The sequence below is a fragment of the Salmo trutta genome, chromosome 27 (genome assembly GCF_901001165.1).
Source record: "Salmo trutta chromosome 27, fSalTru1.1, whole genome shotgun sequence".
In the NCBI taxonomy this organism is placed as follows: Eukaryota; Metazoa; Chordata; class Actinopteri; order Salmoniformes; family Salmonidae; genus Salmo; species Salmo trutta.
In genome coordinates this window covers 4,312,459-4,332,587 of record NC_042983.1, presented here as the reverse complement: position 1 = coordinate 4,332,587, position 20,129 = coordinate 4,312,459, and the positions used below count along the sequence as shown (strand labels likewise).

At 42.8% G+C, this 20,129-nt stretch overlaps 1 protein-coding gene across 2 annotated transcripts in view; it reads left to right on the top strand.

The window, feature by feature from the left end:
- The window catches only part of LOC115164154 (uncharacterized), a 43,145-nt gene that overhangs the window by 9,658 nt on the left and 13,358 nt on the right, over positions 1-20,129 (top strand). The window contains exons 2-5 of one of the 2 annotated variants that reach the window (XM_029716364.1): positions 2,220-2,352; positions 2,658-2,765; positions 3,058-3,255; positions 3,493-3,670. In XM_029716364.1, coding sequence (XP_029572224.1) covers positions 2,245-2,352; positions 2,658-2,765; positions 3,058-3,255; positions 3,493-3,670 — 592 coding nt within the window. In that variant the 5' untranslated portion in view covers positions 2,220-2,244. Of the gene's footprint in view, positions 1-2,204; positions 2,353-2,657; positions 2,766-3,057; positions 3,256-3,492; positions 3,671-20,129 lie in introns of both variants that reach the window. The other variant, XM_029716362.1, reaches the window with a different exon arrangement.

Here is a 20,129-nt window from a genome sequence, read left to right as displayed (position 1 = left end):
CAAAAATATCTATAGACACTGATGCAGCAGACTTTGTGAAAATTAATATTTGTGTAATTCTCAAAACATTTGACCACGACTTAATTCAACTTACGCTACACAAAGATAAATAACATAAAACAATTGTATTTATCCAATCTGTTAGACTTTTTGCTTCATTACTGAACGGTTGTTCCAGTTTCATGTATTTATCTTTCTAAACGTGGCAGTTATTCTGAATGCAGATTGTGGGTGAAAAAAAGTTCACATTTTTGAATATCCCCACTCTGGCTGGATTCCAATAGGAATTAAACATCACTTTGCAAGCCAGCATAATGTGATTTGATGCTGGTAGTGTCTCATGACCAACTTTTACAGGTCACCAAAATAAAATAAAATAAAATTGCATTAGTCACATGCGCCGAATACAACAGGTATAAACCTTAGAGTGAAATGCTTACTTACAGTCCCTAACCAACAATGCAGTTTAAAAAAAAATACAGATAAGAGTAAGAAATAAAAGTAAGAATTGATTAAAGAGCAAGCAGTAAAATAACAATAGCGAGACTATATACAGGGGGGTACCGGTACAGGGTCAATGTGCGGGTGCACCGGTTAGTTGAGGTAATATGTAAATGTTTGTAGAATTAATAAAGTGACTATGCATAGATGATAACAACAGAGAGTAGCAGCGGTGTAAGGGGGGGGGGGGCAATGCAAATAGTCTGGGTAACCATTTGGTTAAGTGTTCAGGAGTCTTATGGCTTGGGGGTGGAAGCTGTTTAGAAGCCTCTTGGACCTAGACTTGGCGCTCGGGTACCACTTGCCGTAGCAGAGAGAACAGTCAATGACTAGGGTGGCGGGAGTCTTTGACAATTTTTAGGGCCTTCCTCTGACACCACCTGGTATAGAGGCCTTGGATGGCAGGAAGCTTGGCCCCAGTGATGTACTGGGTTGTTCACAATACCCTCTGTAATGCCTTGTGGTCGGAGGCCGAGCAGTTGCCATACCAGGCAGTGATGCAATCAGTCAGGATGCTCTCGATGGTGCAGCTGTAGAAACTTTTGAGGATCTGAGGACCCATGCCAAATCTTTTCAGTCTCCTGAGGGGGAATAGGTTTTGTCGTGCCCTCTTCATGACTGTCTTGGTGTTCTTGGACCATGTTAGTTTGTTGGCGACATGGACACCAAGGAACATGAAGCTCTCAACCTGCTCCACTGCAGCCCCGTCGATGAGAATGGGGGCGTGCTCTGTCCTCTTTTTCCTGTAGTCCACAATCATCTCGTTTGTCTTTATCACGTTGAGGGAGAGGTTGTTGTCCTGGCACCACACGGCCAGGTCTCTGACCTCCTCCCTATAGGCTGTCTCGTCGTTGTCGGTGATCAGGCGACCATCGGCTAACTTAATGATGGTGTTGGAGTCGTGCCTGGCCGCGCGGTCATGAGTGAACAGGGAGTACAGGAGGGTACTGAGCACACACCCCTGAGGGGCCTCTGTGTTGAGGATCAGCATGGTGGATGTGTTGTTACCAACCCTTACCACCTGGGGGTGGCCCGTCAGGAAGTCCAGGATCCAGTTGTAGAGGGAGGTGTTTAGTCCAGGCTCCTTAGCTTATTGATGAGCTTTGAGGTGTGGTGTTGAATGCTGAGCTGTAGTCAATGAATAGCATTCTCACATAGGTGTTCCTTTTGTCCAGGTGGGAAAGGGCAGTGTGGAGTGCAATAGAGATTGCATCATCTGTGGCCAAAACACAGCGAAGGCTGGTCACCAGCAAAAACACAACAAAGCCTGGTCACCAGCAATAACACAGCAATGGCTGGTCACCAGCAAAAACACAACGAAGGGCTATTAGTCCTGTCTCATAATAAGAGCAGCCTACAGTCAATACCTGTTACCATACATCTGATTCTGTGGTCGTTCATGCATACTGTAATGTAAGCGCTGGGCCAAATGAGATGAATGTCTGTGTGTGTGGATGCTGGCAGCCTGCTGCCTCCTGTTCCAACTCTACTCCTCCTCCTATCTGTCTAGCAGATGACGGCCTGAGATTAGATTACAAACACAGCACATTTTGTTAATTCACTAGCCATGTCAGTGACAATGCTAATTTGAGTGGCATCTCACCTCTTTCTCCTCTTGTTTAGTGAATTTGACCAGCTTCAAAATTGAAAGTTAATATTAAGAGAGTTAGGCAAAACTATGATATTTCTGTGTCTGAATACAGTGTGGTTTCCTGCAGACAAGGGAAACTGCAACCAGCAATAATGGAGTTAGATCAGAAGGAGTCTGTGCGGTGGATGAGAAGACACAGCCAGAGTCTCCTTCAGAATCTCTTCTACAAGGGTGTTCAAGCTGGGGACAGAGACACACCTGTAAGTGCATATGTCAAGGGAAAAATGTGTCTCGGTATTTATCTTAATAAATGCTTAATAAGTGCTAGACGGGGTCACTACAGACCCTGGTTCGATTCCAGGCTGTATCACAACCGGCTGTGATTGGGAGTCCCATAGGGTGGCGCACAATTTGGCCCAGCGTCATCCGGGTTAGGGTTTGGGCGGGGTATTTCGTCATTTTAAATAAGAATTTGTTCTTAACTGACTTGCCTAGTTAAATAAAGGTTAAATAAGATGGAAAAATCTTGACCTGACATGTATGTGATTTCTCCATCTTCCTACAGATACCAGCACAATATGGAAATGCTAATAAGACTGTAGCTGCCAGCATCATCAGTGGGAAGAGCAAGCTTCTTCTGCTGGAAAGCCCTGACACTGTGGAAATCTACGGTGTATGTGACAATAAAACAGATACATTTAAAAAACATTCTGTATTTACTGTCTTATTCTCATTATGACGGACCAGGTCATAAGTCAGACTCTTTTTCCAGTTTTGAAGGTACATGTCTGAAAGATTCAAATCCAGTCTACCGTAAGGAGTGTAAGGGCATATAACCAAAATATGTCAAAGCACTTAAAATAATCAAACATCCTTTCCACACTAATTATAGTCAAAATACTCACTCTGGTCTCTTGGTTTGTTTCAGCTTTCACCATAACAGGTTGTGACATACTTTTTCACAGCTTAATAAACCAGTGGCGCACCCAGGGGTAGGAGGGATGGGACATGTCTACCTCCCTGCCGTCACAGCCAAGGTCTCCAGTCTGGCTTCAGTCAGAGGCTCTCTGAGCGCTTCCTGCCCTTATCTGTACAGCAAACACCGAGGATCCTTCTCTTCCATAGGCTCACAGAGAACTGCAGACTATAACAAGAACAAACAGGTAACTTTTGTTTATTTAGAAAATATTTTCTTAACTCTATTTCCTGAACTGCATTGTTGGTTAAGGTCTTGTAAGTAAGCATTTCACCTGTTGTATTCGACGCGTGTGACAAATAAAATTTGATTTGATTTGATAACTAGTCTGACAGACTCATAACTGAGATACTGAGATGCATTCAAACAAATATGAGAAAATGTTCTCTTTTCGATCACATCTCACCTTGGTCCGCTGTACCAGAGTAACCTAAAGGCATTGAAGGAGTCCAAGCGATCCAATGTCACCGTGACGATGACCTACCTGGGGTCACTTGGTCACCTGGGGTCTGCAGGGTCACAGCAGGACGAGCTGAAAGTGCTCCAGCAGATCTGTGGAGGAGAGAACATCTGTGTCTTCAAGGGCTTGGTACAATCAGGAGGTAGGTCCCCTTAAATCCATACAGGGCTCTAAACTAACTTTAAAAAGTTAGAAGCACAAAATAGTATTTAGCGCAATTTTTCTTTTTATTTAAATTGATTATATAGCCTAACCCAAGCTTACATTAGTAACTATCCAGGAGCCCCCCTTCTTCCAGTGCCGTCAAGTTACCAGGTATCTACCCCATTGATAGACTCTAACTAATTTAGCGTCTGTTGACGATAGTATCTTCTTTACCCGGGGAGTTTTGTTAGGAGCCCCGACTCTCGGTCTGAAAGTTAACACACATTGCTTGCGGTACTGTTTTGGAAATATTTTTTTCAATGTTATTTTATTTAACTAGGCAAGAACAAATTCTTATTTACCATGACGGCCTACCAAAAGGCAAAAGGCCTCCTGTGGGGATGGGGGCTGGGATTAAAAATACAAATAAATTAAATAAGAATATAGGACAAAACACACATCACGACAAGAGAGACAACACAACACTACATAAAGAGAGACCTAAGATGACAAAATAGCATGGCAGCAACACATGACAACACAGCATGGTAGCAACACAACATGACAACATGGTAGAAACACAACATGGCAGCAGCACATGGTAGCAGCACAAAACAGGGTACAAACGTTGTTGGGCACAGACAACAGCACAAAGGGCAAGAAGGTAGAGACAGCAATATATCACGCAAAGAAGCCATAACTGTCAGTAAGAGTGTTCATGATTGAGTCTTTGAATGAAGAGATTGAGATAAAACTGTCCAGTTTGAGTGTTTGTTGCAGCTCTTTCCAGTCGCTAGCTGTAGCGAACTGAAAAGACGAGCGACCCAGGGATGTGTGTGCTTTGGGGACCTTTAACAGAATGTGACTGGCAGAACGGGTGTTGTATGTGGAGGATGAGGGCTGCAGTAGATGTCTCAGGTAGGGGGGAGTGAGGCCTAAGATGGTTTTATAAATAAGCAACAACCAGTGGGTCTTGCGACGGGTATACAGAGATGCCCAGTTTACAGAAGAGTATAGAGTGCAGTGATGTGTCCTATAAGGAGCATTGGTGGCAAATCTGATGGCCGAATGGTAAAGAATATCTAGCCGCTCAAGAGCACCCTTACCTGCCAATCTATAAATTACGTCTCCATAATCTAGCGTGGGTAGGATGGTCATCTGAATCAGGGTTAGTTTGGCAGCTGGGGTGAAAGAGATGCGATTACAATAGAGGAAACCAAGTCTAGATTTAACTTTAGCCTGCAGCTTTGATATGTGCTGAGAGGACAGTGTACTGTCTAGCCATACTGCCAAGTACTTGTATGAGGTGACTACCTCAAGCTCTAAACCCTCATAAGTAGTAATCACACCTGTGGGGAGATGGGCATGCTTCTTACCAAACAACGACCAAACAAAGACCTTTGTTTTGGAGGTGTTCAGAATAAGGCTAAGAGAAAGCTTGTTGGACACTAAGAAAGCTTTGTTGTAGAGCGTTTAACGCCAAATCTGGGGAAGGGACAGTTGAGTATAAGACTGTATATGCATATAAATGGATGAGAGAGATTCCTACTGCATGAGCTATGTTGTTGATGTAAATTGAGAAGAGCGTGGGGCCTAGGATCGAGCCTTGGCGTACACCCTTGGTGACCGGCATTGGCTGAGATAGCAGATGTTCTGACTTTATACACTGCACTCCTTGAGAGAGGTAGTTAGCAAACCAGGCCAAAGACCCCTCAGAGACACCAATACTCCTTAGCCGGTCCACAAGAATGGAATGGTCTACCATATCAAAAGCTTTGGCCAAGTCAATAAAAATAGCAGCACAACATTGCTTAGAATCAAGGGCAATGGTGACATCATTGAGGACCTTTAAGGTTGCAGTGACACATCCATAACCTGAGTGGAAACCAGATTGCATCCAGTAAGTTGATTATTGACACGTTTTTCCAACACTTTTGATAAACAGGGCAAAATAGAAATAGGCCAATAACAGTTAGGATCAGCTTGATCTCCCCCTTTAAATAAAGGACTAACCGTGGCTGCCTTCCAAGCAATGCGGACCTCCCCAGAGAGGAGAGACAGGTTAAAAAGGTCAGAGATATCCTTGGCGATTATAGGGGCAGCAACCTTAAAGAAGAAAGGGTCTAAACCATCTGACCCAAATGTTTTTTTGGGGTCAAGTTTAAGGAGCTCATTTAGCATCTCGGACTCTGTGACTGCCTGCAGGGAGAAACTTTGTAGCGGGGCAGGGGAAAAAGAGGGAGGAACATCGGGGCTAGTTGCATTAGAAGCTGTGGGAGATGAGGAATTTTTGGACAGGCAAGGAGGCATGGCTGAGTCAAGTAGGAATCCTGACTTAATGAAGTGGTGATTAAAGAGCTCAGCCATGTGCTTTTTGTCAGTAACAACCACATCATCAACTTTAAGGGACATGGGCAGCTGTGAGGAGGAGGGTTTATTCTCCATGTCTTTAACCGTTTTCCAGAACTTCTTGGGGTTAGACCCACAGAGAGAGAACTGCTCCTTAAAGTAACTAACTTTGGCCTTAGGATAGACTGAGTGCACTTATTTCTCATTTTCCTGAATGAGAGCCAGTCAACCTGAGTATGCGTGTGCCAAGCCTTCGCCAAATACAATTCTTGAGGTGGAGTAACTCAAGATCACGGTCGAACCAGGGGCTGAACCTGTTTTTAATTCTCATTTTCTTTATGGGGCGTGTTTGTTCACAATATCACTGAATATATAAAAAAAGAAGGTCCAAGCTTCTTCGACAGAAGGGATCAAGCTGATTGTAAACTGGTATACAGAGGCCAGGTCATGAAGGAAGGCTTGCTCATTAAAGTTTTTTAGCAAGCGTCTATGACAAAGCGTCTAGGACGTTTCATTGAGCAGCCATTACGAACACAGGCTGTAAAACAGTGATCACTAAGGTTGTTACAGAAAACAGAGAAAGATTTAGGGAGTCCCATTGCTTATTAAGTACTTGGTCAGGTGGTTTAAGCATGTCCCAGTTTATGTCACCTAGCAGGACAAATTCAGTGTAAGGGGCCAGGAGAGAGCTTAGGGCAGGTACTTTAGGGTACAGGCTGGTGCTGATGGAGGACGATAACACCCTGCAACTGTCAACAAAGAGCTATTTGAAAGTTTAATGCTTAAAACCAGCAAATCAAATTGTTTTGGGACAGATTTGGTGGAGACAACCAAGCACTGAAGGTGATCCTTGGTAAAGATTGCCACTCCCCCACCTTTGGAAGATCTGTCTTGCCGAAAAAGGTTATAGCCAGAAAGGTTAACATCAATTTTCAAAACACTATTTCTTAACCACGTCTCATTAAGGACCAACACATCTGGATTGGAGCTGTGAACCCACACTTTCAATTTATCCATTTTAGAAAACCCAGGCTTTTACAAGAGCAGAAATCAGTGAAACAGATATCAGAGCACAAGTCTGAATTGGGGCTAGCAACAGTAATGGGCTAGGGTGTTCATGCACATTTCCAGATATCATCAACAGTAATACAATCAAGGCACGGCAGAGGACAGGGAGAGCTCTGCAGTGTTGATTTATGACATTTGAATGTGCATTAGATGGCAACGAGATCATATTATACAGCAATATCATCAGGTAACATGAATACAAAGCCGGCGAGAGGTGGTTAGAATATGATGGGTGGCCAAAAGTCTGTGTAACCAATAGAGAGTCAGAGTCCCGAGTGTGGGAACAAACAGTCTATCCCACGGTAGGGTAAACAAGAAAGTTCATAGTCAACAAAGCATGCAGGAGTCATGAGGCAACTAGCAAAATGCACAAGAAAAAAAAAAAACTTGGAGCTAGCCATTGTAAGTTCAGAGTCACTCGCCACAACAGTGCCTGTGTGCTGGAGGCAAGCGAATGCCTCCAGCAGGGAAGACAAGCCAGGGCAGATGGTGAACAGATCGCCAGGTGGAATCCAAGCAGCAGTGCAGCAGGCAGCGGGAGTAGGTATCACACCCACTTGGGAGGCAGATTTCTTGTAGAAAATGCCAGTTAAGGAACGTATCATTCATATCAGCGAGAAATAATTTTCTAGGGTTAGTGTTCCCACATGGCCATATCTCCATGCTACAGTGCTTCTTTACATGAGACAGACAGAATATATAGGCTGCCAACTGTGCTAATTACCTGTCTAGCGTGCTCCGAACACCTGTGTGTGAGTGAAACTGGGGAGGAAGTGTAGTTTCGTCAGCTGGAGCCACACCATTTATGGATCTGTGCAAAACTGATTATTACAACAACAAAACAATTTGAAATATTATTTCTCACTGACATGAAGGATAAGGGGCATATCAGCATATGTTTAGAAAACCGTTTAGAAAGCGATGATTATTGATGTTTCTAAATGTTAAAACAAAGCATTGGAATTGTAGTTCACACAGAGCCAACCGTGGGTGACTGTAAGCGCTGAAAACCCTCATACCGAGAATAAGGGTTTGAGAGCTACCAGGTAGCCATCTAGATAGTAATTTGACTGGACAAGGTTGTTTGTTATCAAACAAATAGTTAACTTCCTGCAAAATGGTTTCCGGAAAAAAAAGTGACCCGTGAAACCGCAATAGAAAAAAAACAATGTAGCTCCGGTTGCTAATATGACTTTTGAAGGGTGTTGGGCTAGAATAGCAGCATTGTAAAAGGTGCAACCACAGACCATATACAGTATCATGTTTCAACTTGAGCAAGGTTGATTCATTGTATCGTTTCACCTCACCTGTGAGAGGAACTGACATCAGATGAAATAAAAAAATAAATCAACACCCGAAAATAAATCAACAGTCCAATCCAAATCACATCCCTACACAGGCTCAAAAGGGCCTGTGAGGGCAGAACAGTTGTTGACAGGATTCCTTGCAAGGAATCCTGTCAACAATCCTGAAATTGTCCCAAAAATCTGATATGTATGATATGTTACATTACATTAGGTTACATTCTGAATGGAATAGCGTTCGTACAATAGCAAACAAATTGGATGATGCAAGTTATCAGGCATCTTGGAGGACGTATAGTATCACACATCTTTATCTGATACCAGGTTGCTTGTTGCATGCAGATAACAGCAAAGGAGAATTATGTGGTAAATTTACATTGGCGGTTAGGGGAACTAACAACAAATGTTAGGAGAACTAAAACAGTTAGGTGAATTTACATAGCAGGTTAGGTGAATTGGATTAAGTTTACAATAAAGCTTACCATATGCTTCCCAGTCGAAATAGTTCACACATATATTATGACGAAAGTTTAAGAGGTTTTTGTTCATTTTGGTGTTCGGCACCTTTTGGCAGGGTTTTCTGTCGGCTGTTTGAGCACACAACATTTTGTCATGAGGCAAGCTGAAGTTCGGTAGCCGAAGTCTACGCCCTTTTGTAGGTGATTGGTCAACAAATCAAATTGTATTTGTCACATGTGCCAAATACAACAGGTGTAGACCTTACAGTGAAATGCTTGCATACAAGCCCTTAACCAACAATGCAAGAAATAGAAACAGAACTCTATTCAAGAAATAGAGTTAAGAAAATATTTACTAAATAAACTAAAGTGATTTTTGTTTTTTAAATAAATCTAAAAGCAACACATGAAAATTACATAACAATAATGAGTGTATAGCGGGGGTACAGGTTAGTGGAGGTAATTTGTAAAGTTACTATGCATAGATAATAAACAGTGAGTAGCAGCAGTGTAAAAACAAGGGGGGGGGGTTCAATGTAAATAGTCCATTTGATTAACTGTTCAGCAGTCTTATGGCTTAGGGGTAGAAGCTGTTATGGAGAAATTTGGTCCTAGACTTTGCACTCCGGTACCGCTTGAAGTGCAGTGGCAGAGAGAACAGTCTATGACTTGGGTGACTGGAGTTTCTGAAAAGTTTTTGGGCCTTCCTCTGACACCGCCTATATATAGGTCCTGGATGTCAGGAAGCATGACCCCAGTGATGTACTGGGCCATATGCACTACCCTTTGTGGAGCCTTACGGTCAGATGCCGAGCAGTTTCCATACCAGGCAGTCATGCAACCGGTCAGGATGCTCTCGATGTTCCAGCTTTTCTTTCGATGTTGCAGCTTTTTTTTTCGATGTTCCAACCTTTCAAAGCACTTCATGACTACTGACATGAGTGCTAAGGGGCGGTAGTCATTTACAGTGAGAGAAAAAAGTATTTGATCCCCTGCTGATTTTGTACGTTTGCCCACTGACAAAGAAATGATCAGTCTAAAATTTTAATGGTAGGTTTATTTGAACAATGAGAGACAGAATAACAACAAAAAAATCCAGAAAAACGCATGTCAAAAATGTTATAAATTGATTTACATTTTAATGAGGGAAATAAGTACATTTTCCTCAACGGTGGAAAATGTGAAAAGCCTTGCAACATCACTTCTCAAGTGTGTTAATACCAATAGAAGTTTTGAATTTACCTGATGCGCGGGAGTGCTAATTTTGTGTGTTTACCATTCACTGCTTTCTGAAAACCAACTGCTTCCTGTCCTTGGAGTGCCTCCATCCTTTCATGGAAGTTTGTGTCAATTGCAGGTGTATGCTACAACTCTTTAAATGTGATAAAGAATATATTTTCCCCTATGGCTGCTCTATGGCAAGGTCACAGCACGTTCTCAACTGGTGGACCGCAGGTCATAATTCCGACCCAGAATGGGTAAAACAAGGACTGGGGGGGGCATTCGGTCGGGTTTTGACTCCTGGTATCATATGAACACACATAAGCCATGGAGAATGTCTTGAATTGCATGAAATTAGCTTTAACTGCTACATTTTCCCTTCGCTCCATGGCCTAATGTGTAGAATTGCAGAAAATTGGCCCCAATGTTTTTTTCTTCTCTCTGCCAACAAGTCAACTCATTCATTGAATCAGATGGCTCATTCATCACAAAACCGACTGTTATTGCCAACTACTTTAATGATTTATTCTTTGGCAAGATTAGCAAACTTTGACATGCCAGCAACAAACGCTGACACTACACATCCAAGTATAGCTGACCAAATTATGAAAGACAAGATTTGTAATTTTGAATTCCATAAAGTGAGTGTGGAATATGTGAAAACATGATTGGTGTCTATCAACAGTGACAAGCCACCGGAGTCTGACAACTTGGATGGAAACTTGGAGGATAATAGCGGACGATATTGGCACTCCTATCTTCAATTTACTAGAAAGTGTGTGGCCTCAGGCTTGGAGGGAAGCAAAAGTCATTCCGCCACCTAAGAATAGTAAAGCCCCCTTTACTAGCTCAAATAGCCGACCAATCAGCCTTTTACCAACCATTAGTAAATTGCCATTGGCTCAGAACAGGGCAGCCCTTGGATGAACACAGAGAGCAAACATTAATAATCTGCATGTTAATCTTTCCTGGCTCAAAATGGAGGAGAGATTGACTTCATCACTACTTGCATTTGTGAGAGTTATTGACATGTTGAAAGCACCGAGCTGTCTGTTTAAACGACTAGCACACAGTACTACATAGAGCCATGACTACATGGAACTCTATTCCACATTGGGTAACTGATGCAAGCAGTAGAATCAGATTTAAAATCCAGATAAAAGTACACCTTATGGAATAGCAGGGACTGTGAAGCAAACACAAAAACATAGGGGCAGACATGCATACACACACGATAACGTACGCACTATACCCACAAGGATTTTGTATTGTACATATGTGGTAGTGGAGTAGGGGCCTGAGAGAGCACACTTAGTGTGTTGTGAAATCTGTTATGAATGTAATGTTTTTAAAATGGTAGAACTGCCTTAATTTTGACAGACCCCTGCCTTGGCAGCAGCTTATGGGGATCCATAATAAATACAAATACAATTCAGAGTTTATTAGTCACATGCACAGGGTCGCAGATGTAATTGCAGGGTACAGTGAAATTCTTATGTTCCAAGCGTCAACAGTGCAGGTCAAAGATATGTGAGTGAAACAATAATAATAGTAATAATACTAAGTAAAAGAATGGAAAAAATATAAAACGGCATATACTGGATATATATATATATATATATACAGTGCATTCGGAAAGTATTCAGATCCTTTGACTTTTTCTACATTTTATTATGTTACAGCCTTATTCTAAAATGGATTAAATCATTTTTTTCCCTCCTCAATCTACACAAAATACCCTATAATGTCAAAGCGAAAAAGTTTTTTTTTTAGAAATGAAGGATTAGAAATAAAAAAACAGAAATACCTTATTTACATACAGTATCTCACAAAAGTGAGTACACCCCTCACATTTTTGTAAATATTTGAGTATATCTTTTCATGTGACAACACTGAAGAAATGACACTTTGAGGGGTGTACTCACTTTTGTGAGTTACTGTAGGTATTCAGACCCTTTGCTATGAAACTCAAAATTGAGCTCAGGTGCATCCTGTTTCCATTGATGATCCTTGAGATGTTTCTACAACTTGATTGGAGTCCATCTGTAGCGAATTCAACTGATTGAACATGATTTGGAAAGGCACACACCTGTCTATAAAAGGTCCCACAGTTGACAGTGCATGTCAGAGCAAAAAGCCATGAGGTCGAACAAATTGTCCGTAGAGCTCCGAGACAGGACTGTATCGAGGCACAGATCCGGGAAGGGTAACCATCACTCTTAAATGGAAGAAGTTTGGAACCACCAAGAATCTTCCTAGAGATGGCCGCACGGCCAAACTGAGCAATGAGGGGAGAAGGGCCTTGGTCAGGGAGGTGACTCTCTGATTGAGGTCTCTCTGATTGAGCTCCAGAGTTCCTCTTTGGAGATGGGAGAACCTTCCAGAAGGACAACTATCTCTGCAGCACTCCACCAATCAGGCCTTTATGGTGGAGTGGCCAGACAGAAGCCACTCCTCTGTAAAAGGCACGACAGCCCGCTTGGAGTTTGCCAAAAGGCAGCTAAAGGACTCTCAGAACATGAGAAACAAGATTCGGTTCAAAACAGACGCCTCACAAGTCCTCAACTGGCAGCTTCATTAAATAGTACCCGCAAAACACCAGTCTCAAAGTCAACAGTGAAGAGGCAACTCTGGGATGCTGGCCTTCGAGGCAGAGTTCCTCTGTTCAGTGTCTGTGTTATTTTGCCCATCTTAATCTTTTATTTTTATTGGCCAGTCTGAGATATGGCTTTTCCTTTGCAACTCTGCCTAGAAGGCCAGCATCCCAGAGTCGCCTCTTCACTGTTGACGTTAAGACTGGTGTTTTCCGGGTTCTATTTAATGAAGCTGCCAGTTGAGGACTTGTGAGGCGCCTGTTTCTCAAACTAGATACTCTAATGTACTTGCCCTCTTGCTCAGTTGTGCACCGGGGCCTCCCACTCCTCTTCTATTCTGGTTAGAACCAGTTTCTGCGGTTCTGTGAAGGGAGTAGAACACAGCGTTGTACGAGATCTTCAATTTCTTGGCAATTTCTCGCATGGAATAGCCTTCATTTATCAGAACAAGAATAGACTGACGAGTTTCAGAAGAAAGTTCTTTGTTTCTGGACATTTTGAGTCTGTAATCAAACCCACAAATGCTGATGCTCCAGATACTCAACTAGTCTAAAGAAGGCCTGTTTTATTGCTTCTTTAATCAGACAACAGTTTTCAGCTGTGCTAATATAATCGCAAAACCGTTTTCTAATGATCAATTAACCTTTTAAAATGATAAACTTGGATTAACTAACACAACGTGCCATTGGAACACAGGAGTGATGGTTGCTGATAATGGGCCTCTGTACGCCTATGTAGATATTCCATTAAAAATCAGCCATTTCCAGCTTCAATAGTCATTTACAACATTAACAATGTCTACACTGTATTTCTGATCCATATGATGTTATTTTAATGGACAAAATATGGATATTTCAAGGATATTTCTAAGTGACCCCAAACTTTTGAACGGTAGTGTATATAAACTCAGCAAAAAAGAAACGGCCCTTTTTCAGGACCTTGTCTTTCAAAGATAATTCGGAAAAATCCAAATAACTTCACAGATCTTCCTTGTAAAGGATTTAAACACTGTTTCCCATGCTTGTTCAATGAACCATAAGCAATTAATGAACATGCACCTGTTGTCACGTTCGTCGTAAAGATGGGACCAGGGAGCAGCGGGAATGTGTATGCTGAACTTCTTTTATTTAATGAGAAGAAAACGAAACAAAACACTTAATCAAAACAACAACGACGAAAAATAGTCCTGTGAGACATACAGCTACACATGGAACAACTACCCACAAATCCCAATGACAAACACCCCTATTAAATAGGACCTTCAATTAGAGGCAACGAGGAACAGCTGCCTCCAATTGAAGGTCAACCCAACAAACTAAGCATAGAAATAGAAAAACTAGACACAGACATAGAAATAGACTGACATAGAACATTACCCCCCAAAAAAACGAAACACATAAAACAAACACCCCCTGCCACGCCCTAACCAACCTACAATAACAAACAACCCTTTTTACTGGTCAGGACGTGACACCTGTGGAACGGTCGTTAAGACACAAACAGCTTACAGACGGTAGGCAATTAAGGTCACAGTTCGCAAAACTTAGGACACTAAAGACGCCTTTCTACTGACTCTGAAAAACACCAAAAGAAAGATGCCCAGATTCCCTGCTCATCTGCGTGAACGTGCCTTAGGCATGCTGCAAGAAGGCATGAGGACTGCCAGGGCAATAAATTGCAATGTCCATACTGTGAGACGCCTAAGACAGCGCTACAGGGAGACAGGACGGACAGCTGATTGTCCTTTCAGTGGCAGACCACATGTAACAACCGCACAGGATCGGTACATCCGAACATCACACCTGTGGGACAGGTAGAGGATGGCAACAACTGCCTGAGTTACACCAGGAACACCCCTTAATCACTCCAACAGTGCTCAGACTGTCCGCAATTGGCGGAGAGAGGCTGGACTGAGGGCTTGTAGGCTTATTGTAAGGCAGGTCCTCATCAGACATCACCGGCAACCACGTTGCCTATGGGCACAAACCCACCGTCGCTGGACCAGACAGGACTGGCAAAAAGTGCTCTTCACTGACAAGTTGCGGTTTTGTCTCACCAAGGGTGATGGTCGGATTAGTGTTTATCGTCGAAGGAATGAGCGTTACACCGAGGCCTGTACTCTGGAGCGGTATCGATTTGGAGATGGAGGGTCCATCATGGTCTGGGGCGGTGTGTCACAGCATCATCGGACTGAGCTTGTTGTCATTGCAGGCAATCTCAACGCTGTGCATTCCAGGGAAGACATCCTCCTCCCTCATGTGGTACCCTTCCTGCAGGCTCATCCTGACATGACCCTCCAGCATGACAATGCCACCAGCCATACTGCTTGTTCTGTGTGTGATTTCCTGCAAGACAGGAATGTCAGTGTTCTGCCATGGCCAGCAAAAAGCCCGGATCTCAATCCCATAGAGCATGTCTGGGACCTGTTGGAACGGAGAGCAATGGCTAGGGCCATTCCCCCCAGAAATGTCCAGGAACTTGCAGGTGCCTTGGTGGATGAGTGGGGTAACATCTCACAGCAAGAACTAGCAAATCTGGTGCAGTCCATGAGGAGGAGATGCACTGCAGTACTTAATGCAGCTGGTGGCCACACCAGATACTGACTGTTACTTTTGATTTTGACCCCCCCCCCTTTGTTCAGGGACACATTATTCCATTTCTGTTAGTCACATGTCTGTGGATCTTGTTCAGTTTATGTTTCAGTTGTTTAATCTTGTTATGTTCATACAAATATTTACACTTGTTAAGTTTGCTGAAAATTAACACAGTTGACAGTGAGAGGACATTTCTTTTTTGGCTTAGTTCATAAGCTCCTTGAAAGCGGCAGCTCTAGCCTTTACCTCGGTGTGGATGTTGCCTGTAATCCATGGCTTCTGCTTAGGGAATGTACGTACGGTCACTGTGGGTACGACGACATCGTCTATGCACTTGAAGCTGGTGACTGAGGTGGTCTACTCCTCAATGCCATTAGATGAATATCGGAACATATTCCAGTCTGTGCTTGCAAAACAGTCTTGTAGCGTAGCATCCGCGTCATCTGACCACTTCCGTATTGAGCGAGTCACTGGTACTTCCTGCTTTGGTTGGGATTTGTTGTTATTCAACGACAGATGACTAGTTGTCATGCAATTTCTTTTGCTTGAGAAATATTGCACCAAACATCTTAGACGTAAAATTGCATTACTAAGACCTCCTTGGCAAAAATATCAAAATAAATGACTGGTTTCTTGATTTATCTTAGATTGATTTTAACTATTTTGAGAAAGTGTTACTAAGTGTTACTAAGTATGTTGTTGATACGGTGTCTCAAGAGGTACTAACAGTAATATTGCCACTTTCTTTCTTGTTTTTCAAGCTAATGTCTTTTTAAATGTGAAGCCATCGGAACGCATGGCCCAGACATGTGAGGGGGCTGAGCAGTCGAACCATGGGGACATGCCTTCCCTTTCGGAGGGGCAGTGTATCGAACCTTGCTATATGAGCCACATTACAATTCCTACCAAGTGGGTTAACTCTATTGGCGCAAAAATAGGGTGTTTGCCTTTCATGCCAGATACCTGGGTTTGCTTCCCTGTCCCACCGTTTGCTATAATATTCTTCCCATCTGCACACACAGGACTGAATCTTTTGCATTTATCACTGTGGATGGGCTTGGGCATAAGTATCTCACAAAGCCTAAATATACACTACATGACCATAAGTATGTGGACATCTGCTCGTCGACCATCTCATTCCAAAATCATGGGCATTAATATGGAGTTGGTCCACCATTTGCTGCTATAACAGCCTCCATACTTCTGGGAAGGCTTTCCACTAGATGTTGGAACATTTCTGCAGGGACTTCCTTCCATTCGCCCACAAGAGCATCAGTGAGGTTGGGCGAACAGGCCTGGCTCACAGTCTGCGTTCCTATTCATCCCAAAGGTGTTTGATGGGGTTGAGGTCAGGGCTCTGTGCAGGCCAGTCAAGTTCTTCCACACCGATCTCGACAAACCCTTTCTGTATGGACCTCTCTTTTTGCACGGGGCATTGTCATGCTGAAACTGGAAGGGGCCTTCCTCAAACTGTTGCCACAAAGTTGGAAGCACAGAATTGTCTAGAATGTCATTGTAAGCTGTAGCGTTAAGATTTCTCTTCACTGGAACTAAGGGCCTAGCATGAAAAACAGCCCCAGACCATTATTCCTCATCCACCAAACTTTACAGTTTGCACTATGCATTTGGGCAGGTAGCATTCGTCTGTCGGACTGCCAGATGGCGGAGCATGATTCATCACGCCAGAGAATGAGTTTCCACTACTCCAGAGTCCAATGGCAGTGAGCTTTCATTACTTTAGCTGATGCTTGTGCGGCTACTCAGCCATGGAAACCCATTTCATGAAGATCCCAATGAACAGTTCTTGTGCTGATGTTGCTTCCAGAGGCAGTTTGGAACTCGGTAGTGAGTGTTGCAACCGAGGACAGACGGTTTTTACATGTTACACGAACTTGTGTGGCCTACCGCTTCGCGGCTGAGCCGTTGTGGGTCAGTTCACAATAACAGCACTTACAGTTGACCGGGGCAGCTCTAGCAGGGCAGAACTTTGGCGGACTGACTTGTTGGGAAGGTGGCATCCTATGACCTGTCCACGTTGAAAGCCACTGAGCTCTTCAGTAAGGCCATTCTACTGCCAATGTTTGTCTGTGGAGATTGCATGGTTGTGTGCTCGATTTGTATACACCTGTCAGCAATGGGTGTGGCTGAAATAGCCGAATCCACTAATTTGAAGGGGTGTCCACGCTGTTCTGGGGACACAGAAAAAAACAAAATATGGCCAGTTCTTGTTATTCTCACTATGATTTTTCTTGAGACTAAAAAAAGATCTTCCATGTAACTCCATTGTTTCAAAACCCTCACTCCGACTTAAAAACTATCCAGAACTAGGCTTGGTTTTACTAGATTCCACCGTAACGCTACTTCTTTTGTTTCCTTTCTCATTCTCACGCTCATCTTTTCCAGCAACTTTCAAATATACATTTTTTACTTCAGCCATATAATGGTGTATGCCACCTACTGTACAGGTGGATAATAAAGATCCCAAAAGTAAAAAATGTGGGATAATATTTTATTTTTTATTTTATTCATATTACATTTACAAAATCAAAAAAATCCATACAAACTGTCAATATCAAATTTTTTATGAAACTAAATCAGCCTGCTTTTCTGTTCTAATCAGGTCCCTACATAGACTAAGAAGGATCCTGTGATGGCGGGACATTTCCTGGTGACAGTAATCCTTGTAGTGCTTCTGCCGTTAAGTCTTGGAGGCCCAAAAACTTCTCGGCTGCAGATATGATGTCCAACTTCTTGGAATTCTTGTGCAGTACAATTAATAACTGTGGCTAAGTAGAATTCTTGCCACCAACAAAATGTTGAATATTTGGGGCATACAATCATCGAAGCTCTGCAGATTTTGTTGTGAGGATACAGAATCAATAGACCATTTATTTTGGTATTGCCCTCAGGTAGCCTGTTTCTGGTCTCAGTTTCAGGAATGGCTGAAAATGCATAACACGGGTCTAAAATTGACCCTAGAAATAGTACTGTTGTGAGATCTGGAGAGATCGGGTCAGTCAATTCCTAATATACTAATACTCTTAGTAAAAGTATTTATCTTCAACTCGCAGTCTGTGGATTCGATTAGATAGATTGAAATTGTATGTTGAAAGATAAATAGTTGAAAGATATTTGGTGCATAGAAATCCGAAGAGGGTTTGCCAGCAGAGATAGGTGGGATAGGCTGAGGGAAGCTGAGGGTTGGGATGTGGAATTGGAGAGTGGAGTTGCTGGGTGCGGAATAGAATTACGGTCAAAGATAAAAGTATAAAAAATAAAGTCACAATAAAACATAACAAAAAGTAAGTTTGAATGACACTGAGGGGCAGTGTTTTTACAGCTAATGCTGGTTTGCCTGTGGCTGATGCCGTGCAGGTGTTTGTACACATGCATATACACACACTCTTATTCAAATGCATAAATGTGCACCTACACGGACACACACACGTAAATAGTGCCATACATGCACTCAAACATATTCAGTTGGGCTTGCTGTTATGATTTTTGTTGTCCTTGATGTATTTTGTTTTTTGCATTGTTGTTTTCTGTTTTCCTTTGTCTTTCTCTCTTTTCTCTTTTGTTCATTATATTGGTTATTGGGGGGGGGGGTCGTGGGGGTGAGGAATGGATTTTTATTTATTTTTTATGTTACTTTCTCAGGGTGGGTGGGGGGACTGTGGGAGGTGTCTCGGATGGTTGTGGGGCAGCTCTTGGGAACTGTGGGGGAGATCTTGGAGGGCTGGTGGCCTGGCGGTTGGGAGTTTGGGCCAGTGGCTGATGGATCACTGGTTCGGGTCCCCGTTTTTGGCCTTGTGGGGGATCTGTCGACGTGCCCTTGAGCAGGGCGTTGGCCCTGGTTGCTTCTGTGTGTCGCTCTGGATGGGAGTCTGTTGGACGACTCACTCTCCTTTTTCTCTATAGATACACATGATTTTAGAACTTTTTGTTCCATTCTTGGACTTCACTGTTGTCCACTCATTTTTCTGGCTAACTGTACTCGACGTGCTTTCAGCTAAAAAAGACACTTCTGCTTCCGCCATCTCCCCGTGCCACCTATCACCCCAAAGAACGGTGTTGCAGTTCGGAAAGGCTTGTATATATTTATATATTTCAAAATGGCATGCTGTTGGTCAGATTTTTTTTCGTTTACCATTCACATCATGTTTTGTTTTCTATTCCCATTGTGATTGGTCCCTGAATCTAGGCCAGTTTGAAATATATAAACCCTCCTTCAGTTCTTGGTCTGTATCACCTTGAGTTGATGATGAAGGCTGATGCTCCAGTCCACCTCCACTCTTTCAGGTGAGGTGATATAATACAAAGTATCGCCTTGCTCACAATGTGCTCTGCTCAAATTATACAAATGTAACAACTCTTAAAATACATTGAATTTTGCCATTATCTGGGTGAATATTTGTTAGGCGCACAGTGCTACCAAATCAATCAAATGTATTTATGAAGCCCTTTTTACATCAGCAGAGTGCCTGTACAGAAACCCAGCCTAAAACCCCAAACAGCAAACAATGTAGATGTAGAAGCACGGTGGCTAGGAAAAACTACCTAGAAAGGCATGAACCTTGGAAGAAACCTAGAGGGGAACCAGGCTCTGAAGTGTTCCACACCACTACCAAATCAAAATTACTAATCACAGCAAAAATAGCTAGCAGCATATGCGACCAAAATGTTGTTGATTTTATTTTGGGGCGTTTCAACTTAGCTTCAACAAAAAAACATAATTTTCCACACTGCTTCTCTGTATGTGGAGTTCTCCCTATAGCACTGCATTTCAATTATTTTTGGGAAAAAGTGCGTCCTGTAGATGACACAGCCCTTAATCTTAAATCCAGGTGCACTGTGGCTTACCCTGTT